The 22,193-nt window shown below is 38.8% G+C and overlaps 4 protein-coding genes across 9 annotated transcripts; 3 read left to right on the top strand and 1 right to left on the bottom strand.

Moving 5' to 3' along the window:
• Nucleotides 1-135: 135 nt before the first annotated feature.
• LOC122529554 (tubulin glycylase 3A-like) lies at nucleotides 136-6,939 on the bottom strand. 2 transcript variants are annotated; one of them, XM_043655813.1, is made up of 14 exons: nucleotides 6,299-6,939; nucleotides 6,049-6,228; nucleotides 5,692-5,912; nucleotides 5,475-5,602; nucleotides 5,110-5,383; nucleotides 4,814-5,027; nucleotides 4,647-4,737; nucleotides 4,057-4,227; nucleotides 3,726-3,979; nucleotides 3,437-3,633; nucleotides 2,979-3,248; nucleotides 2,711-2,905; nucleotides 2,524-2,649; nucleotides 136-772 (listed from the first exon to the last, which is right to left on the bottom strand). In XM_043655813.1, exons 1-14 carry the CDS (start codon nucleotides 6,450-6,452, stop codon nucleotides 767-769), a joined length of 2,481 nt encoding a protein of 826 aa, XP_043511748.1. In that variant the 5' UTR covers nucleotides 6,453-6,939; the 3' UTR covers nucleotides 136-766. The 2 variants fall into 2 exon arrangements, with proteins under 2 accessions (XP_043511748.1, XP_043511739.1); XM_043655804.1 differs by lacking the exon at nucleotides 136-772 and having other exon boundaries at nucleotides 2,319-2,649.
• Nucleotides 6,940-8,287: 1,348 nt separating this feature from the next.
• Nucleotides 8,288-10,221, top strand: LOC122529591 (mannose-P-dolichol utilization defect 1 protein homolog). The gene is made up of 5 exons (XM_043655869.1): nucleotides 8,288-8,492; nucleotides 9,122-9,187; nucleotides 9,296-9,428; nucleotides 9,510-9,714; nucleotides 9,789-10,221. Exons 1-5 carry the CDS (start codon nucleotides 8,405-8,407, stop codon nucleotides 10,029-10,031), a joined length of 735 nt encoding a protein of 244 aa, XP_043511804.1. The 5' UTR covers nucleotides 8,288-8,404; the 3' UTR covers nucleotides 10,032-10,221.
• Nucleotides 10,222-10,469: 248 nt separating this feature from the next.
• Nucleotides 10,470-19,869, top strand: LOC122529530 (serine/arginine repetitive matrix protein 2). Of its 5 annotated transcripts, XM_043655764.1 has the most exons (15): nucleotides 10,483-10,623; nucleotides 10,840-10,894; nucleotides 11,265-11,462; nucleotides 11,572-11,696; nucleotides 11,784-11,860; nucleotides 11,950-12,072; nucleotides 12,426-12,640; nucleotides 14,744-14,884; nucleotides 15,018-15,209; nucleotides 15,304-16,000; nucleotides 16,092-16,399; nucleotides 16,625-16,800; nucleotides 16,894-17,020; nucleotides 17,120-18,473; nucleotides 18,699-19,869. In XM_043655764.1, exons 3-15 carry the CDS (start codon nucleotides 11,302-11,304, stop codon nucleotides 18,813-18,815), a joined length of 3,813 nt encoding a protein of 1,270 aa, XP_043511699.1. In that variant the 5' UTR covers nucleotides 10,483-10,623; nucleotides 10,840-10,894; nucleotides 11,265-11,301; the 3' UTR covers nucleotides 18,816-19,869. The 5 variants fall into 5 exon arrangements, with proteins under 5 accessions (XP_043511690.1, XP_043511716.1, XP_043511708.1 ...); XM_043655755.1 differs by lacking the exon at nucleotides 10,840-10,894 and having other exon boundaries at nucleotides 10,470-10,623; XM_043655773.1 differs by lacking the exon at nucleotides 10,840-10,894 and having other exon boundaries at nucleotides 10,471-10,623; nucleotides 16,664-16,800.
• A 190-nt stretch (nucleotides 19,870-20,059) lies between these two features.
• On the top strand, nucleotides 20,060-20,964 carry LOC122529606 (venom serine protease inhibitor-like). Its single transcript, XM_043655893.1, has 2 exons — nucleotides 20,060-20,467; nucleotides 20,611-20,964. The coding sequence occupies exons 1-2, from the start codon at nucleotides 20,377-20,379 to the stop codon at nucleotides 20,838-20,840; spliced, it is 321 nt and encodes a 106-aa protein (XP_043511828.1). The 5' UTR covers nucleotides 20,060-20,376; the 3' UTR covers nucleotides 20,841-20,964.
• The last annotated feature ends 1,229 nt before the right edge of the window (nucleotides 20,965-22,193 follow it).

Genomic DNA, 22,193 nt, shown 5'->3' with positions numbered 1-22,193 from the left:
TCCATGGTTAGAATCTGCGATCAGATCCTCATCCCGATCTATCTGCTCGTTGTTTCGCAAAAAAGTTGCACCGTCACTCGTTTGTCGCATCGTGCAGCTTGTTTATCGACGAGAAATTTGTATATTTTAGCATGTTTCGTTCGTGTTGGTCTTTTTACATTTTAATTTACTTTATCATAAACTTCCGTTGACATTATTCAGCGATGGTATTCGTAATGGTAATCGATAAATGCGCTTCGATATTGCTCTATGTTCAGGATGAGAGTATTTTTTCTTTCTTTCTTTTTTATTCTTATTTTTTTATTTTTTTTATTTTTTTATTTTTTTTTTCGTTAAGCCTAGATAAACTGTTCTTTCATTATTCTGTCCCACGTATCTCTGTTCGTTCGATAGTTTTTCACGGCCTCGTGCATGGAGTCGTCCAAAAATTTTTCCACCTTTTGCTTCTTAAAGACTGGCTTTTGCAAGTCGATCGTAACCGCGCAGTTGTTCCCAATTTTCATTGGCTTTATCACTCGCACTTCTTGCTCGCTCCGGTTCGCTAGATTAGTCACTGTGATTTTATTCTGAGGCTTGATACTTTGAATCGAGCCCAAGTCCATTTGAGGCAGACTTTCCTGCTCGCTCATCTCGTGAATTACATCCCTCACTGTTTTTAGCAAACGTTTGTTCTTCTCGATCAGCATTTTTCTTTTGCAAACACCTGTTTCGTCTTGTACAATATTTGTGAAATTGTAAGACCTTTTGGTATCCTGAGGAATCCCTCTCACGCCTATAAAAATAAAAATATATGAAAATGTTGTAAAGCAAAGCTTACGCATTATATAGAGGACTGAGAATAATAGTAATGTAATTTTTCATAAAACAGTGTCCTTCATTCACTGTAATAAAAAAAATTCCCAACTAAAGTCTTAGTTAGCACATAATAAGTTGTTAATATTAAAAATAAAGTTATAACTCGATTAATTATAAAATTAAATAATTTCGAAGAATTCAACCTTCAAGTACACAGTCCAAATTTTCCAAATCTTCACTTACATCACTATGATTCTCAATGATGCTCGTTCAAAGAAAGAAATTGAATTTTCATCGAAATTTTACCAGACTGCACATTCCTGTTACTTCTCATACGTTCTCTTTCATGAAACATTTTGTCTTTGAATGCTATTTGCTTTTCACACTTGCCAGGGAATCGCGACGTACAGAATCTCATTCTGCGGTGCTTGTTCTTTAGATTATGTTTCTCCCTGAAACAGTTCGTCTTTTTTGTTAGCCCTGCAACTCTCGCGGAAGCGTTTTCAACTTCTCTTCGTATCGATCGTTTCTTCAAACGGAGTTCTGCGTTTCCATTTGAGCAAATGTATGTTTGATCAAACGTTACTCTCGCTGCATCGTTGTTTGTGCACGAGTTACTGAAATTCGTTGGCAGACACGGTGTTGCGTTCACTGGTTCATCAAATTCACTTTCCGAATCGGTGCAAGAGTTGGACAAATCGAACGATATCGAATTTTTGCCTGAAGACGGCGAAGTATCGTTTCTGGACTGTCGAGAGAAAGAGAGAGAATCAGAGTAATTTAATAGTAGGAAAAATAAAGATAAATCTTTAACTAAAAATAGTCGCGATATTTCACAAAAGATTGAGATTTGAATGATGCAGGTTTTATCAATATTAAAGTGATGAAGTTTCGTCGAATTTTATTTCAATATTATCGTCTTGTAATAATAGAATCATAGTATTATTGATCTTTTGACTTACTTTACTCTTTTCAAATAAAAAAAAAATAAGTATACTGAAGTAAAATTTCATTCATGATTTCTTTGTGTGGGATGGCAGCTTTTAAAAGTTAACCTTTGTGAAGTACCATACCTCGAATTTGCAATTGGAGCTTGGGAAAAAGATGCATCGAAAATTATGGTCGTTGAGAAGAGTATGATCGATATCTTTCTGATAATCTAGTGAACTCCCTGCGAACGTAGTATCTCCAGAATTCCAAGATGAGCCGACGTACGCCATTCCACGTAACAAGTATGGACAAAAAGAATGTATATCGTTTAATTCTTTTACAAGCGATCATCAAATTTAGAGGGATATTCTCGGAGAACGGTCGCCTCCATTTGTCTGATTATTCCACTTTAATAATTTTGATTTCTTTTTGAAGTTGCCATTGCCAAATCATTAGCCGAGATCATGATTGTTCGATGTGATAGTTGATTAGATTTTGTTTCGGCATCCTTTACAGGGAAATGAAAAATCGACAGATATCATAACAGTCGGTCGTGTAGTTGTTGTTTTTTTTTTTTTTTTTTTTTTTTTTTTTTATTGATCACTTAAACGTACAATTGAAACATAGACTTCGAGAGGAGATCGACAATGGAAGTAACGAGTGCGAATCACGAGAAGACATTTTTAATCACTTGGTCAATCTCAGACCAACGGCATACATGTCGGTGATATCTGACAGAATCTTGTTCTTTCTTTGACGAGGATACCTTCTCGGGACGTTACGATTTTTCACACTCACTGTTTGATCAACCTTGTTTGTTGCAGACAGAAGAGATGGCAACGTTGGTGTTTCTGAAGTAGTGGCGGACAAAGGAGTACTCTTGTTATATTTTTTAATCGCCTCTCGCATCACTGTCTTAATTACCTAATGCGTGCAAGAATAGATATTACACAAATAAAAAGTTAATCTGCAAAATTATGTCTACCTTCTCGTTGCTTGGCTTCAGAGGTTTTTCAATTTTCGGAGCCAGCTTTGTAGATTGTTTCTGGAAAGCCATGATCTTTGAAACTAACGATTGCTTTATAAGGGACGATTCTATTGTATTACTACTCGTTCCAGCTAAAGTATGTGATTTTCTCGGCATACGTACTATATGTCTCTGAATATTCCCAATCTTTTCCTAATATTAGATTTCTTATTTTTTTTAGTAAGATAACTTGTTAATTGGACGATTCAACGATTGGAATATATACCTGAATCGACGTAGGAGGTTTTGATTTAACGTTAGGCTTTGGCCCGCTCACAGGTGCACTTTTCACAGTCGATTCTTGCTTATCGATCAGCACGGCAGTTATTAAAGGCTTTGTTGGTGCACTCGTTGGCAGAGCTTGCCTCAACTTAGTCGAATCCATCTTGTAGTAAGCATAGAACTCCCGATCCAACTGTATCTCTAATTCCTCGATCAAATCAACGATCACTGGACCGATCTGATTGTGCGTCGATTTCTTCTTCGTCAAACAGGTCTACGATTATTTTTGTTTTAAAACAAACGGATCAAATCTTTTCAATGACAGCTGTTGCTTCTTACAGTTTCTAATTACTCTTTCAAAATTATAAGATACAAAATTTAACAAAATAAAATTATCATAAACTCTCGGGCTCCTAGGATTAAGAAATTATTCATAAACAATTTAAATTCCAGTTTGCCTACCATTGGAGATTTCGAAACAAGGCTAACTTTCGACTCTTGGCTGTTCAGAATGGACTTCTTCCCGCAAATAGATATCCTAGTGCCTTGAAGAGACAGAGCTGCGCCTAGATATGGCTGACAACTGGGCATCCTTTGTTTGTAGGCCAACTCGAACTGTCCCGTGTCCGCGTTTTTGTCTTCACGATGATCGATAACCACTGCGAGAAACCGCAAAGAATAAAAGGAGAAAAAAAAAAAGGGACAATCTTAACAATCGAATAGTTTCAAACAAATCGAAAGTTTCAAGCACCTTTTATGGTATCCTCCAGAACTTGCCTGCACAGGCGTGTGGTGACTTTGCTCGAGTAACTCATGTCAGGGTGGCTATTGATCTCGATCAGCCATACGGAAAAGTCATCCATAACCATAAAGTCGGCGCCGTACAGTTCGAAGCTATTTTTCCGACGGTCCATGGCTTCTTGGCTGGCCAACAAAGAGCCAACCAGGCCTTGCTTCATGCCAGGATAAATGATATCGTCCCACGCTTTGTCGTGTCCTTGGGACCTGCGTCGGAGTTTGCGTCAGTTTGAAAATTTCAATTTTGGCATCACGCGACTGAATAGAAGCAGCGCTTCTCATACTTGAGAAACTCCTTGAAGGTCGTGGCATCCCACATGTTGTCCGAGGGTAACGCAGGATTCCTATCGCCGCAGTTGGTGTACTTGCACTGGATCGCGTGATTGCACAGATGAATCGACTCGTGGAAGTCCGTCAAACTGAATTTCTGCGAGCAGAATCGCAGATAACTTTCTCTGCAAGCGCAAGAGATACATAATATGTTACCATCAGTTTCTTCGATGCTCGCATGTCGAATGTATCACTCGATGAATACAGTAATAGGGAAGCCATTTACTCAAACTGGGTTAGGAAAGATCAATTTCACAGCAGGTGAACTCGCGGGTGAACGATTTGCCTCAGTGTACAGTTGGGAAAACCAGCGAATTACCGTAATTCTAAATGTGTACCGAAGAAGTGGATCCTTCATAGTTTGCAAACTATTTCGGATGCACGTTGACGATAATTGCGATACGATAATGCGTCTTGTGCGCGTAATTAACCCAGATTTCTGCGAGCACGAGATAACGTGACACGAAACGAACAAATCGTTTTGAGTTACGTATACCTGTGCTCGTTCAACTAGCACACGATAATTGTAGCGTAAAAAGTTTACTTGTATATCCAGAGAGTCAGAGGCTGAGCGCAGGTAATGATGAACCACTGTCTGATGTCGAATTTAGTGCTATGTATCAGCAACGGTCGTTCTGCAAAGAAGGGGCATCAACTTGCTTTATTAAATTTCAGTTGAAAATGCTAATTGTATTGTGCTGCAGCAATTACCAATGTACTTCTGTATAACGTAACGTGTGTCTGATTTATTCGATGGGTTCATCTTCGCCATCACATCTTCCAGTTTGTTCAAGAGAACGATTCCACGGCCTCGACTTTTGTTCCCCGGTTTCATGATCCACACGTTCATCACGCCGTCCATGTCGATCTGTGGCCAGTACTTCTTCATCTTCTTCAAGATATGCTTCGACGCCAAGAAGAATTTCTGTTCACACCGTGCTAAATTAATATACATAGTTCCGGTGACGTTACTTCTCAGCGATGTCGATAGTGATCGAGTCGCTTACTTGAAATGGCACATTGTTTCGAATAAAGAGGGCTTGTCCGTGAACGATCTGATAGTACCAGCTGATAAACTGATCCCACTGATGCGCCCAGATCCTTTCCGCTTCTTGATCGATATCCTCGTGCGATTGTGCGCTAATGTAGTCGCTGCATCGCTTGATCGCGAATTCTAAAGCCTTCAAAGGCACCGTGCCAGTCGGCGCTCTAATCGCGCACTCACCTTCGTCGTTGATCTTGCTAACTAACCACTTTAACAGGCCTAGACACGCTGTGAATCTACAGGAATGAATGAACAGGAAATACAAGTGAGGATGCTGAAAGAAATATAATACGTCTTGGATTTCTACGAATAGTAGGTATGATTCACCGAAAATCTTCGATGAAAGCGTGCATCTGATCGCCCTGGCATAAATTATAGCAACGTGGGAAAAGGGTGTTCGCCACTCCAGCCTCGTAGTACCAGTGCATTTGTCTGACGTTCGAACACAAACCCACCTAAGGCAATCGATTTTCTTACAAGCGTGTATTATCCTCGTTCGATGTGCGCCTGACTGAAAGAAATCAGCCGAGGTCACTTCAGGTACCTTCGAAGTGAATCCTGCCCGGCAGTATCTGTTAAAAATTGTCGCCTTATTGTCCTGCGCTGGCCAACCGGGCCAGTCCGATCCAGTGTTCCAGAGGAAATCCACGGTGTAATTAGTGAGCATTCGAGAGATTAGTTGGCGTTCGCTTTGCTGATCTTTCAAATCGCCGATGCCAGCCAGCAATACCACAGGACTTGCATCCACATTCAAATGTTGCTCGGCTGTTGGAAAGTCAATTTATACAATCTATCAAAGGTAAACTCTAAAAGAGGAAAAAATATCTAACACGTTGATCGTCATCTATGAATGAATTTATGAATAAAACGAATGTCATTGACAGAAGAAAGATATCGATACCGTTTTTTCTGAAGAATTTTTCGCACCATCCTCGCTTTAGCATACATTCTCGAATCACTCGTGACCTTCCGTAAATCATGAACGTGTGGTGTGCAGCTATGGCATCTTTCACCATTTGTTTGATTCGCATAAACCGTTCGTGTAACGTCGGCGGAAGTTCCGAGCTGAATTGAAGGCCTTCTGTACGACAGAAATAATGTTAAAGTACGTGTTAGCAAATGTATGTTAAAAGATAAGTTTCGTATCGCACCTTGAATTACTTTCGTATCCGATACATCGATGTCTGGTGTCGATTTGTCGATTAAATCCAGCGATTCGTGCACGACAGAGTGTTCTTCATTCTTGTTCGCTTTATCCGCGCTGGTCGGCTCCAAATTCGATAGCGCCTCATCGTTCGCTTTCATGTAGCGCACTTGCAAATCCGTGGGTTCTTCTGCACTGATGCACTCGGTTGGCCTTTAATTTCGCTTCATTGCAGTAGAGTTTGTTGGAGGAAGCACCGGGCCCAAATAGGTCAACGATATTTTATCCTGGATCAGCTTGCAAGATTCGATAGCAGTTATCGAAATAGTGTTACGTAAAACACGAGACTTTTTTTTTTTTATTGGAATGAAAAGCTACGTTAACACCCTGCACGCGTCGAATTCAGACTCCCTCGGAACTCCCTCAGTACCTGTTGAATCCTCGACGTCCCATCAACATTCTTCTGTCAGACCCAGAGGAATTACCTTTGATTTCTAATTGACGAGACACAGCTACGAATTTAAACCGTTCGACGGAGGAATATATCCTCGTTGGTTGCACGATTGCAGAAACATTTCTCAGATAGATACGATCCCGGGCCTGAATCGTAACGAAGAATCAACGAGACGGAAGCGAAACTCTGACTAAACGTCATCGACGACAGACACGAGGCATGTGTTCGGAATCTAGAATTCCGTAGGCGTGCGCCCTGAAACTGTTTTAAACCGCCCTAACTATTCGGCGGATTGGATAAGATCGCATGACCGTGTCCTCCACCGGTTATAGTCGTCACATTACACGATTCGTGAATGTTGAATCAGCTGGCTGATAAGCATGATTATTTAGAATCTCCGAAGATCTCGAGCCATAAAAAATTAATCGCATCATTTCGTTTTTTTCTAATTACTTTATTGTCAGGAACTTACTAAAATAAGGCATCTGATCCAAGAACATTGAACTCATTCGCAATTTATCACTAACGTGGTAGAATTTTTTTAAAGTAATAAAGATTCAAATCGTTGTGTTAATGGTTGCATAACCGAAGTTTAGAGTGGGTAAAAACAGGGAGTAGGTGGGAGTTGTTGGAATAGGACGAGCGTACCAGGCACCCCTGCGGAACTTCATGACCACCGAATGCAGGCAAAGAAGCAAAAGCTATCGCGTGGGTTACCCTAACCACTTCTGCTCTACAACCTCTGACCCACTTATGCGAGCGCATCTTGAGGCTCGCGTGAAGAGACGACCTGACGAATCACTTCGACCTGCTATCGCTAATTGCCCGAGTTCGATTTCACGCTGATAATTTGTTGAAAATACACGATAACAGTGTTATCGTACCATTTGGAATTCGGTCGATCCTTACGCGCTTTTGTTATCGGTCTTCCGACTGTGTTTGATGGTCGCGTGAGATAAACGCGAACGTCAAAGAATTATTGCTTGTAAGATAGCGAGTACCTTGGCAGAATCGCGAGACCATATCGCGAATATGTCGGATAAACAACCATTATTCTTCCATGGTCCATTTCGTGATTTCGTATTAATGCTGTAGAGTTTCGAGAATTGCTTACCATTAGATATAGTGCAGTATACGTTGTGGGAAATCATAGAATATAGCTGTGCGACTGCATTCGTTTAGGATAGGGTACAGTTATATGTTGGTGCAATTCTTACTGGAATATTGAAAAGAGCACGAGATAAAGACGAACTCGGAGAAAACGAATGGTTTGATGGATAAACATGTCACTGTCGGTGACAGAAAGCATTTGGAAATGGTGAGAAATGAAGTTGCTCGAGTTACCCCACCATTAAAACTGACAATTTGTTTGTGGAATAATTCATAAATTACTTAGTATCAATATTTGTTTTAAATACAAAGAAATGCCGGGAATATTATTAAAAAATGAATATTATTGGAATAAATGGGAATTGTGTTCCTTCATGAATGTAGTAGTTATTCAAAATGGCGCGCCACAGATCGAAGAGGAAACTCGGCAATTTTTCAGTCGGTATAACAGCTCTCGTAAAACCACTCTATCTTAACCTTTATGTTGAAACGCAACGAGGTGGAACTATTTTTTACATTCCACGACATTAGTGCGTATGTGTGACAAATATGACTCAATTAATTGGATACTTCGCCCATTTATTATTCACAGAAGATTGCTTGGAAGAATATTTTGATGATTTAAATTTTTTTCATGGTGAGTGCTTAAATTTCATACATTAGCGATTAGTAAATTCTTAATTATATTTCTTAATTATAAAATTATAATAAATTCGTTTTCCATTTGCATAGTTATCTGTACACTATAAGTGCCCTGATCACGTGACATCGTTACTATTAAAAAAAAAAAAGCACTAAAATCTAAAACCAACACTAATTTCATGTATCTTATTTATTTTATAATTATCTTAATGATATAACATGTAATTATACAATTAACTTTTTGACATGTATAGATCCAAATTTAAACATAATACGATTTTATTTATAAACACACATTATAAATAAAAATTTCTCGCAATTAAAATATAAATATGGGACTTAATTTCTTTTTTACTTTTACAGGAGTCGAACTTTTACTCTTTTGAATAATATTACGGCGTATATTGCATTGAATAGTTTTTTGAACAGTCGACTTTGTACATGAGCGCACGTAACGATGAGCGCTCGACGACATTCAATTTTTTTTTCAACGATAAATTTGAAGTCATTATTCCTTCGTGACGATTTAAATTAATTCCATTTAATTAAAAATTAAAATGAATTTCTTGCGAAGAAGATATGAACCATTTCAAGTAAAACATGAAAATATTGAACATGTTTCAGTTGGATGCTTCAAATCAACGCTGAGCAAAGTTTTAGGTCTAGGAATCATTGGTGGCTCTTTTCTCGGTTAGAAAATTTATTTTTACGTAACGTTTTAATTGTCATAGGTCATAACTGTATATGTATAATTAATTTCATATACAATGTTATATTACCTATATTCTCTTTTTTCAGTTAAAGTACCACAGATTTTGAAAATTCTTAAAAATAAAAGTGCAGAAGGTATCAATGTCTTCAGTGTATTACTGGACTTATTTGCCATCAGTGCAATGGTATCCTATAGTTTTGTCAGTGGTTTTCCATTCAGGTAATGCAATTAAATATATAAATATTTTTTATATTTTTATGTACAGATATTATGATTGATCGATGAATGATTATATTTCAGTTCATGGGGTGATGGAGTTTTTCTAGGTATACAAACTGTAACAATTGCAGTTTTAGTCATGCATTTCAGTGGCGATACAGTTCAAGCAACTGCATTTCTTGCTTCTTATCTGGCAGTATTATTTGTTGCTAATAGTGGGTTAACTTCAGTGAATGTTCTTTGGGCTTGCCAAGCAATGAATATACCCATTGTTCTTGTCAGTAAGGTATGTTGTCTGAAAATTATATAATGGAAATACAGTTAGTGAAGACATATACAATAATTTTATACAATTTTTAGTTAATGCAAGCCTATACAAATTACTCCAATGGAAGTACTGGTCAACTATCAGCAGTGACAGGTTTTATGCTCTTTTTTGGATCTCTTGCAAGAATATTTACATCTATCCAAGAAACTGGAGATGTGACAATGATATTAATGTACATATGTTCCACTGCGGCAAATGCTGTAATAGCTGCTCAAATTTTGTATTATTGGAATGCAGATGCAAAGAGTAAAGATGCAATGAAGAAAGCTAAATAAGTAAATTAATAAAATTTGTTGTAAATAATAAAATAACAGAAAATCAAAATGGAAGAGAATATATATAGGGGGCTGAAAATAAATGACATATAATAAATACCTACATTCTAATATTGATAGAGTGAGAACAATATATTTAATAATTAATAAATATATATATATAATAAATTAATATTTTGGACATACGGAACTTATTGTTATTATTTATTGTTTTATATTTGTCATAAATCATAGTATGTTAAAAAATATAGAAATAATATACTAAGAATCGTATTTGTTATTATTTGTTAAGCGAAGATGAATAATCTGGATATTTTAGTGAAAATGTTTCATCAACAAGAAAGTGTATTTCAAATTGACCGCCAAACCGGAAGTGATATCATAGTCCCTAGTTACGGAAAGAGAAAAGGAAAAGCGAATCACGCAGGCGTTTCGAGTCTCCCACTTCCGCTTTTGTCGTAATCGTGACTTGTGCAGCGTATGGTGAAATATAGGCGTGCAGTTGTTTAGTCGTCGATAATGTTACATAGTGAGCAGTGTTAAAATTGGGAAACACGTTAACAAATCGTCGGAAGATAATAACGAAACAACGGTGAGTAATAATCCGGGGTTTTTTTTTGGCCAGTCAGGCATGCCCATGAAAGAAATGGGTGTGGATGAGTTTTGGAAAGAGGGCCATTTGGAGCGTCATGGCGCCATCAGCCTTGGCAATTCGGCTTCCCGACGACCATTTTGTTATCGATAAATCAATATAACGCGCCTTTCTTCCCATGTAAGCGTTTCTCTTGAGTAAACGAATATTTCACAGATTTATTCCGTTGCGTCATTTATATGATCTGCCAGAGGAATATCAACAGATACAGGTAAATTGTTCAGGGAACCGGTTTTTGGTAATTTGCTTTGTCTGAGCGCGTTCTTGCGCAGAATACCATTCCCTTTTGGAGATACGATTTATGGCCGACGAAACCATACAAAAACCGATACGTTTTTACTGCTATATCATTCGACCGATCCTTAGACGATTGAAATACCAGAATTTTCTGGATATCACCGTGGAGAGCCGTTTATCAGTTACAAACACGTGTCCTTGGCTGTTGGATGATGTCTTTTTTTGCATGCCAATTTCGGGCAATCGATCAGAGGCAGCTATTAAAAATTTTTGCCAATATTTGAATAATATCTTGGATATTGGAGAAAAAAGAGAAAGCATTACGAATCCGTCGATTTTCATAGTATTGCAGGACTAGGTTGCTTGCAGTACTGAATCAAAATGGAATCAATGGATGCGCGTCTTGTGGCGCAAGCATTGAACTACCATGGTCAACAGTTGCAGAAAGTGTGGGAGGGAGAACGCAACGAGAACGAGCTGGCCATGCTTAATCTCAAGGAACCAAATTTTGAAATCTACCAACAACGTCAAAAAACTCTGAGGTATGTATATGTTAAATGGATACGTTCCTCAACATTTTTGAGGAATAATCATACATTGGGTATTTCTAAATGAGTCATACATTTGAACTTGTTCTTTGTCCTGTAACAGTTTTGGTGATAGAGGAAAAAGGCTAAAGCTACAGCAGTTCCTTGCAAAAAAGGCAGATGCTCTTTATGATAAATCAAATTTGGAGAAAACAGTTGAACCTATTAAGCAAGAATTAGGAGATGAAGGTACAATTCCACTTCTTTCTAACACGCGATGACTCATCATGTATTGCGTAATGATGTGCAATAAATCTGTTGTGCATGTTGTTTCAGAATTTTATGCAACAATGCCAGGGCTTGATACTTTTGTCACCATGGAAAAATCTCAACGTATTCGGAATTTTTTGGAGGTGATTACCTATTATTTTAACAATTTATATAAAAATAAATAACTTGATAACTAAAAGATAAACTTATAATGAATTATATTTCTGTTTAGAGTTTGGTCATTGGAGATGTTATTTACGCGCAAGTGATGGGTAAAAGTGCTGCTGGGCTTCTTCTGAAGGTGCTTTGCAACTGCAGCGATTGCCCCAGAGTTGTTACTGATCTAGGAGTTAAGGTTAATATTGAGTTTTTCATTAAGTTATTGTAGGGGATGCGTCTCGCTGGCTTTGGGTTTACAACCACCATTAAACATGCAAAAGTAAAATGAGGGACGCATACCTGAGCACAGTACCGTTAGGCCCATAAAGTAATTGTGAATATAATTTATTATATTGGGATTGACTGACCTAACGGTGTACCTAGACTTACCTTCCCCATATAAGACCGACATGGTATGCTCTCTCAATTTTCTTCAGTTTCTGTAGCCGACTTGCACCGTTTACATCCATGTGCGAGACCCCCAAAGTTATTTATTATAAAATATCCGTATAACCTCTAATTGTGTTTAAAAATAATATTTTTTTGTAGGCTCTAATATTGAACACGGCCACAGTGCCGGCGGTGGACAAGAAAGGTGTAACAAGAGGCTACATGGCAAATGACCTCATCTGCGTCGTAGTCAGTGAAGTTAACGTTGAAGCCGAGCGAGTTGTTGCAGTTATGAACGTACCTGCCCGAGAAGGGCAAGCACCACACCCACCTATGGGACTTATCCATTCTGATGATCTTCCAGAAGCTTATAAGTAAGTAATAAAAAATCTGGATAAGTACGTTTACTCCTTGTATTTATAATAATGCTTCACTAACTCTTGTAAACTGATATGTATATCACTATAGGAGATTTTGTATACACGATATAAATGGTAAAAGTGTCTTGTGATGCATCAGTAGCACTTTTGACTCAAAATTTTTATTTATATTATAAATCGTTCTCTGATCATTTGCTTATTGCGATATATACTTTGAGAGCACTTGTGCACTAACAGAAGGCAGGGGGAATATTTTCTGACACTGGTAGTTTCGAATTTAGGATCAATATAACAGTTTCGATCGTGGTCGAAAATGCATCTTTTGTCGACAGTGTAGTTATTGTACTTGTAACTTGCATAATACGCGACAATACAGATTTGCATCTTTAGTGTTTTGTTTAATATTTTTCGTTATAAAAGAAGGTAAGGAAAATGGTACGGTGGCCAAAAGAAGTTGAGATTTAACAGACGCACTGTGATACTAACAAAACAAGGTAAATTAGATTTGATTCCTCTTACACGTTTTTATGAATTTAGGTGCCAGACACTCTCAGTAACGTAAAAAGTTGATAGTCAGTATGATGATGAATTTATAATGTGATACAAATGATTCAAACCTTGAGCATTGGTTGACATGGCTCTATTGCGCACAATATTCTATCTACGTTTGTGATATGTTACTCTCAAAGCACCAGCCAAACAATGGCGCCAAATGACATCAATGTCTTTTGAGGTTGCATTTCCAGTATGAGATGTTGAGCCTTGGGTGGCCAGAGTGAGTGCTGCAGACGGTAGGTATAATAATGATTTCCTGTTGTTTGGTCTCTTATCATAAACGAATAATATAAAATAAGTAAAAAATAAAGTAATTGAAAAATATTATATGGTAGTTTAATATTCCATTAAAATATTTCCATATTTGTGAACTTCTTATTCGAGTTTAATGTGTAGTTAAAATGCATGATACATCAGTGTATTGTCGATGTTTCGTATGTATCGCGTAACGAAGTTGTAGTAAAACTTTGGACTACTCAAGAAGTTAAAGCAGAGACCAAATAACTAAAATCTTAATCGCCCGAAACCTTTACCTTTAAGCCTCAAAAGAATTGCGCCTTGTCATAATAATGCCTCATTTAAACTTACAGCTTAAATTGACAAATAAAAAATATAAAAAAATGATGTCATGTTTGAATTGACACAACAAAATGCAAAAACAGGCGACAGTACTACTACATATATAAAAAAAAATTTTTTTGGTCAACTTATGGAAGATAAAATATACTCAGGCGTGGCTCCCAACCTATCCTAGGGCTATGCAATTTATTTTATCGCACCAAAAACTTATAAAAACCAAACCACCATCGATTGATGATAGGCTGTGTGCTTTTGTGTTGAGAAATCCTCTGATTACAAACATGATACAAAATACTAGAAATATACGTCTTAGCGGTACATGAAAGGTGAGAGACGAGTTTACATAATAATGAGGTTGTGTACCATTGTAAATTTATACATAAGAAATAATCTGGTAATAAAGGAAGTCTACCAAACTTTCTGCAATGTATACCCGTTTCGGACCCCTGCTGCTTGTTAACGGTACAAACGTAGATTTTGATCGACTCTAATACCATGAGGTGTTTGATAATATCTATTCTAAATGGAAGAAACTTTCTTTTTCTGGAGCATCTTTGGCATTAGTGTCGTATCGTTGAATAATTCATGTAGATCGAAAAGAAGATAAATGATTACGCAGGGACGAATAAAATGATGAAGGGTGTGGTGTACATTAGCATATACAAGGAATAGCAGCACAAAGGACATGCATATTGATATGCATGAATATACATATATGTATATATACATATATATATAAGACGACAAGATGTCGAAAAAAAAAAAAAAAAAAACTAATGGAAAACAATCAGATCAAAACAGAAATCGCCAAGAAATGAACTGAAGATTTTGTGGAGATTCGGTCGTCATGATTATCAAGTCTTTAGTTTTACCGTTAACGAAGTAGCTTTGGTATCCTCTTTTTGGCAAAGGACAAAATGACTTTTGCATCTTGATAATTGGTCGTTTCTCTTTGTGGTGTAGGAAAGCAATGGACAACAAAGGACAGTCTTACGAAGCGATGTTGGAGAATAGTACTGGCTTCAACAACCCAAACAACATTAAATATCTTTGCGACTTGATGGGTCTCGGTCAAGAAAACCACTCTAATATGGTTGGTTTGAGGTAAAGTATTGATCCTATATACTCATTTCTTTTTATTGTAGTTGATCGATTAAATTGTCTTACTTGTGATAAATAACCGTGAAAAAAATTAACACGTGTAACTGTGAAGAAAATTTTTTTTTTTTTGTTACAGAGAAAGATTCCCACCCAATGAATATGCATCCGAATTGAGGCAAGCGCAGGCTAGTAAGTGGGCATTCCGAAGCGTGGCCGAAGGTATAGATCATTTCAAGGCTGGACGTCACACAGAAGCCTTCCAGTGTCTCAATAAGGCACTTACCGTAGACCCGCGAAACGTCGAAGGTTTAGTGGCACGTGGAGCATTGTAAGTCGTAACTTGTATTTTAACATTTTAATTTATCCTAAATTACCTGTACTTTATACATATGCTTTACACGTACCTGTCTTTCTTGTTACAGATTTGCTAATAGCGGCAGTTTCAAGAAAGCGATCGATGATTTTGAGACAGCGTTGAAGTTGAATCAAACTCATACGAACGCTCGTAAATACATGGCTGAGACTCTGGTTGCTCTAGGTCGAAGTTATGAAGATGAAAAGAAGTACGAGGAAGCCCAAAAGGCGTACGAAAATTGTTTGGCGATTGCTCCATTCCACGAGGAAGCAAGAAACTCTATCGAGTATATCAAGTCTAAGACGTTAACATCTTCTTTGAATCCTTTGGATACATTCAAGAGTTTCGAAACTGAGAATGATGTCGGCGAAAACAAGAAAGAAAAGAAGAAACGCAAGAAGGAAAGAAAATCGCGTTCGAAGAAGAGACAAAGATGGAGTTCGAGTTCCAGTTCATCATCGAGTGGATCTTCGACTTCCAGTTCTTCTGAATCCAGCAGCTCTTCTTCATCCGCAAGTTCACGATCAGCATCCCGATCGCCTAGTCGCAAGCGGAAACATAAAAAAGATCATCGCGGTTCGCTTTCACCTCTCAGCAAGCGAATGGCCCAATACAACAATCCACCAGCTGCTACCACAGCTGCACACGACGTAATCGCTCCAGTGTCTTACAGCTCCAACACTCGCGACAAGATGGATGATTACGAGATTAAAGTACGGAAATTTCTAGAACAGACTAAAGACGACTCCGATTATGAAGATAAAGTAAGAATTACAATTTTTCTTTTTTTTTTTTGTAATCTATTTTATTTCTTTTTTTTGTAATTTGAGTGTTATTTTTCTTTTTACATTATAGGTTAGAAAATTCTTGGAAGAAACGGCTAGGTGGAAGAGGGAAAGGGAAAAGGAAAAAAAACATTCAGAGAGTGAGAAAATGAAGAAGAAGAAGAAAAAAGAAAAGAAAGGAAAAGACAAAGAGAAAGAGGATAAGAAAAGTAGGAAGAAGAAGAAGAAAGAAGAGCGAAAGAAACGCAAAAATAAGGACAAGCTTGAACGTGATTTAGAAGCCTTAAAAAAGTCTTCGTTGCCGGATTTAGAACAATTGGAATCAAAACTGAATGCGTATTATGCAAAAGTTGAAAAAGAGACTGCTGTCTTGAAAAGGTTGGAACCTTTATGGCCAGTTCGTGACCATCTTTTCCGTTTTGGTTGTTTAATTTTACGAAACTTTTGTCTCTATTCATAAAGATGATGTAGATACTGTTTTCGTTGCTGCAGTTAGCTTCTGTTCCCTTAGCTAATTTTCCGTGGTGAATCTAAGTTTTTAAAGATACATGGAAACGCGGGTTTTAACCTATCGTATTTTATTTATGTTTTTATATTTACTAGGTATGTAGCTCAGTATAATGACATAGCTTCCCCTCTTAGCAACGCGGAGAAGCTCGCTGAAAGTTCACGAAGGGAGGAAGAGCTGCGCAGAGAGAGGGAGAGGGAGAGAGATGAAGCTTCAAAGGCGTATCACGAACGGGAAGCTAGAGTACCAATGACCGCACAGCAACGTAAAGGTAAGAAATCGAATCGCGGCAGGTAAAAAGGGCGCAATCTGTAATTTCTATATCTAATACATACTCGTTTTATTTTACAATTTCTTTTTACAGAGATTCAAAGGAAACCACTGACAGACATATTTGAACAAGAATCGCAACTGATTCATCCTGAACCGAAGTTACCTACTCTCGACACAGCTGCATTAAATGCGAAATGGAAAGCTGCACAAGCTGCTAGGTAAGGAGTTTCTATCAACTGTGAAGTTGCATTTTAAGTTACATTTTATCAGGTATCAGTGTATCACATTTGAACGTGGTTGTTTTTTTTATTTGACAGACAAAAGGATGTTCTCCCACAAAAATGGCAAGATGTACCGCCAGAGAACAAAAAGATGCAATCCAATGTAGATAGCGACGAGGACGATGATAACGAGCTCGAAGAGAAATTGCAACGTGCGGCGTTGGAAAAATCCATGAACATACGCAAGCAAATGCAGCGTGAACTCGCAGAGAAGAGAGCAGCGGCCGCTCAGCCTATGTCCGCGCCGACTCCACCGCCATTGCCCAAAGAACCTCCGATGCCAAAACAGGCACCGGTAAAATATCCCACACCACAACCGCAGAACAAATTCCAGTCATACAAGGATCCTTCTATATCTGCACCGCAAACAACACCGACAAAGTTCAGTTCAAATAACAACCTTGGTGGCAAGTTTCAGCCGATTGGACAGAGCGGTAACAGTGGTGCTGGTCATCCACCAGAACCACCGCGTCCTCCTCCACCAGCGAAAAACCAAAATCAGGCCAAAGGACCCAGAACAGATTCTGACAGCGAGACAGAAAGACAACATAGACAGACGCCTAAGAAACGCGAGTCATCGGGCAGAGGAGGAGCTGTAACGAAACGAATGAGCAGAGACCGGCCGGCGAAACGTTCGCGCAGTAGATCGCGCAGTGCCTCCAGCTCAGGTTCTTCGAGGTCTCGTTCACCAAGAAGAAGTCGTTCAAGATCCTACTCAAACCGCAGATCCGGAAGTTACGAGAGAAAATACAGCCGGTCACCATCAGGCACTTACAGTAGATCACGTTCCAGATCGCGTTCTCGATCTTATACCAGGAGTCGTAGCCGCAGCAGGTCCGGTGATAGGAGTTACTATCGCAAGAGACAATTTCGGCCGTATAACAACCGCGGCACCTACTACAAGCCCCGTTTCCAGGGCTTCAATAATCCGAACCATCGTGGCGGTGGTAACAATTTCCAAAATCGTAACCGGTTCTATAATAATCAGCATAACAATCGCTTTGGCAATAGACGTGGCGGTGGCTTCAATAATCGTGGTGGTGGACGCGGACGTGGTGGTAATCGTGGCGGTCGATTTTTCCACGGTAAGCAGGGCTTCCGCGACTTCCGAGATAGGCGAGACTTCAGAGATCGTCGTGCCGCTTCCCGCGATAGATACAGCGATCGTAGTTACTCACCCGACCCGATGAGAAAGGTCGACGAAGCAAAGGAAAAGATCAACAAGATGCTCGAGGGCGGGGACGACGTGATGGAGCATCAGCAGGGTGGCGGAGGATCGAACGTTCCTCCGAGTAAAAGACAAGATGGGCCTTTGAGCGAAGGTGAAGAAAGGGACGACGATGACTACGAGAGGTGGGGAGAGGGCGAGGGGGGCGACACAGCTAATAAGGTTGGTTAGGTCTCTTCTGTGTAGGCTTTCGCGAAAGAATAGCCTATCTTCGTGATGACGATCTTGATAATCCGGATGATGATAATATGGAATAAATAATGAGGATAATGATGATGATGATGATGATGATGATAATGATGATGATGATGATGGTGATGATGGTGATGAGCCACACGTGCAAGAAACACGCGACCTAGGAGCCAACTAACTCTCATTTGTTGTTAGAATGAGGTCGGACCTGTCGACGATAACCTGGAAGGCAAGGAGTACTTCATTGAGCGCATGAAGCAGCGAAGCAAGAATGTTTTAATGCAGAGAACCCTTGCTGCTAAGGTTTGGTAGAAACCCCTGTTGCCGTTGCTGCTTCTTCGATTCTTCTCCTTCATCTGTGATATAGTTACGTCTCCTCAACGTTAAACATCGACCGGATCACGTGAGACATAGACTTCTTACTATGGTATTCTTATACCCAACGCTCTCGGTATATTTAAAGCAGAAAGTGTAGAGGGGATGTATCGTAAGGGAAAGCACATAACACAGCTGGTCATGACGATTGCGAGAAATGTACTTTTTTTTCCTTATGATACTCTTATTTCTATCAGAGAATTAGCAGTGAACGCGTAAAATACAAAGTAGTAATTATATTATCATAAAGAGTTGTGATCGATTAGCACAATCGATCATGAATATTTAGAGAGTAAATAATATACACATAAACGTGCGTTTCTCGCTAATTCAGTAACACATTTATATCGCGAATTTAAGAAATATTCACAAGTTTATGGCGCTCTCCCCTCCATCTTTTCTTTTTTTTAATCGCTAACAAAAAAATTTTTAAACATCTTTTGACATTAGTACTTATTTTTGTCTCGTAATATTTTTTCCCATTGCAACAAAACTGTTGTTCATAAGTATTAAGGAAGAAATTTAAAAAAAAAAAAAAAAAATGAAGCTTCTGTTGTATTTTCGAAGGGAAGTATTTGGTCGCTGTATCTGAATGTATGCGAGTGGCTTCTCATTATCATTCATTGTCATGATTGAAGAATCTTCAGAAAAAATAAAAAAAAAATAAAAAAAAAAAGGAAACGAGAAACGATGATTCACCTCCGGTCCGAAATGTTTCTCCGTATTGATTTATCGCAACTTTCGAGATAATTGTACCTCACGTTTTAAACTTTCTGCGTTCGATGAAAAGAAAAAGCTGTAATCATTTCACGGATATCGTCGATTTTCTGATGAAAAACCGTTGAATTGCGAATCGCCAACGCGAAGAAGAGACTCTCTCTTAGTAAGGAACATAGTTTTTTCCCCTCACGTCGAAGCATCCTTGAATTAATATTATTCATGATTGCTTTATTTCGGAACACACGTTATCACAGGCCCTCTCTTTATTACAGCAAAAAAAAAAAAAATATTTTAAGGTATCATACAAGTAATTTACCTAGTAAGACACTTATATATGTTGTATGTAAACATTGCTGTACAATTAAAAGAAGATCCGCAAATACATAACACGAAAATCTGGATGTCAGTGATTATTCTTCGACGCCTGCTTTTGCTTTTTTTTTTTTTTTTCGTTTGCAATTTACGTCAACGCACATGACGTTCCCCACGTTTGAGTTAGTAACACGAAACTGTAAGTCGGCGACTCGTTCGACACCTATTTGAAAATTTACGCCCGCATCAAGCTACATCAGCCAACAACTTGGTTTCATTTTTTTTATCTACGCCGATGCGCCACTTACCTCGTTCGGTGGTACGTTGCTTTATTTTGCACGATTAAAACTGGTTCTCTTATTGATAGTAGACCGATTTGGCTATCGCTGTGTCGCACTCGCCGACGGGTATTTAAACTTGCAGCCGCGAAAGTTACTTGCATTTCTTCGTTGCCACTGCGAGGAAAATGAAGCATTTACCGGTGCGTTTCGTTTTGCTTGTTTCGAATCTGTTTCTGCTCGACTACTCGGCCATGGTAACAGGAACGATACTCTTTAGTAAGTAACTCCTTTGAATCCTTTAATTCGCGGTTTTTCGATTAATTCAGAATTGTTTTAATGGACAAAGACAACGTTGAAGAGTTTGAGAATTTTTTTTTTTTTTTAACGGACAGAGTCATTTTCTTTGATTTTTTTTTAAGGACCCGAGCTCTTCGCCGACGACATCTGCGGGGAAAATGAAATTTTCAGTTATTGTTACGCGAATCCGAGTTGCGAAAAGAGTTGCGATAATATCGATGTCTGGGAGTCGGTGCCTTGCATCCGGACGAAAAATTGCTTGAGCGGTTGCATCTGCGAGCAAGGATACGTACGCGACAAGAGCCAAGGAATTTGCATTTTGGAGAACATGTGTCCGAGAGTCAGGCATTAGTCTCCGGACGAAGCCGATGGTTTGTGTCATTTGATTCAGTAGAGATATGTCGATTAATATATTCACATATATTAGAAGATATTAGAAAAAAAAAAAAAATATATGAAAAACTAATTGTACTTTATATTTCTTTCAACAATTCTCTTTCCTCTTGTTCATTGCTCCTTTTATTTGCGCGTGACAAGTAACGCACGTACGAAACAATTGTACTTTCGAGGAAAATAGCTTGTATTCTGATCCCGAAACGATTTTTCGCAGCGGCGTGAATAAGAGATGCGTAGACGCATTTTGGTGGAAGCTGGTGGGGGAATGTGGCGGCGCGCGATATGATAGCATTTTGAGATGGTTCAGTTCCGCGCCGTCTCACGTGCGCGACACATTTCGACAAACGTGGAATCGTCGGTGTAATAAATCGTGCGAAACACGTACCGTTAAATTAATTTTGTTTTCTCATCGTCGCCCACTCAGTGATAACACTTGCTAGCCCATTTGTTCATTTCCCGTTTGGTTTAAAATCTTTTACACGTTTGCCCTTTCCGAATACTTTTTCCTGTTTTTTTTTTTTTTCTTTTTGTTATCGCGATTCGTTAGACGATAGAAATATAGTGTAAATCGAGTGCTTCTGGATACAGTGCCACACGGATAAGAGAATCCAGCGGATCAGCCGTTTTCACACGTAAGTTTCGCAACTGATTGAAACACGTCGTCGATGATATTTTTATCGTTACGAGTGGCTGATCGCGCGAAATGTTCGAAACGAGTCCTTTATTAAAGTTCAATTACGAGCGCAGCGGTGACCGTGATTATTCTTGATCGAGCAGTCGAAAAAAAAGAAAAAAAAAAAAAGAAGGCTGCGGCCACCTCGATCGAGCATCCCCGTGGGTCCACGTCCATTGTGATTTTAATAAGCCTTATGCAAATTACAAATGAAATTGTCAGCGGCAGGCCCGCGGTCCATTCTTCGTCGTTGATGGGGACAATTAGAAGAGCTTTGTCCGGCGACCACGCGTTGTCCGGCTGCTCGGCAACTTGAGTCCCAACGAGAAGACCGCCCGCCAACCCCTAATGTTTGTATCCGGTCCCCAGGACGTTCACTTCCGAGTGATCCCGGAGTCTCTCCCCGCTTGCTGACCATCGATTTCTTCGGCTCTTTGCTACTAATCGACCAAGCGGTTTGAACCAGTGTGCAACCGTTGGGAGATTTTATTATTTTATCGATACGAAATTTTAGAAGGGACTGAATATTCTGCGTTTAAAAAAGTAATGCAGTAAAGGAGACAGAAGAAGAAAGAAGCTCTTTCGCTGCTATATTTCAAAAAACAAGGTACTTAAATTCCATCTAAAAAAAGAAGA

Source organism: Frieseomelitta varia, unplaced genomic scaffold (genome assembly GCF_011392965.1).
Source record: "Frieseomelitta varia isolate USP_RPSP 00005682 unplaced genomic scaffold, Fvar_1.2 scaffold_131, whole genome shotgun sequence".
In the NCBI taxonomy this organism is placed as follows: Eukaryota; Metazoa; Arthropoda; class Insecta; order Hymenoptera; family Apidae; genus Frieseomelitta; species Frieseomelitta varia.
The sequence above is the reverse complement of the archived record's forward strand: the minus strand, read 5'-3'. Positions and strand labels throughout refer to the sequence as shown.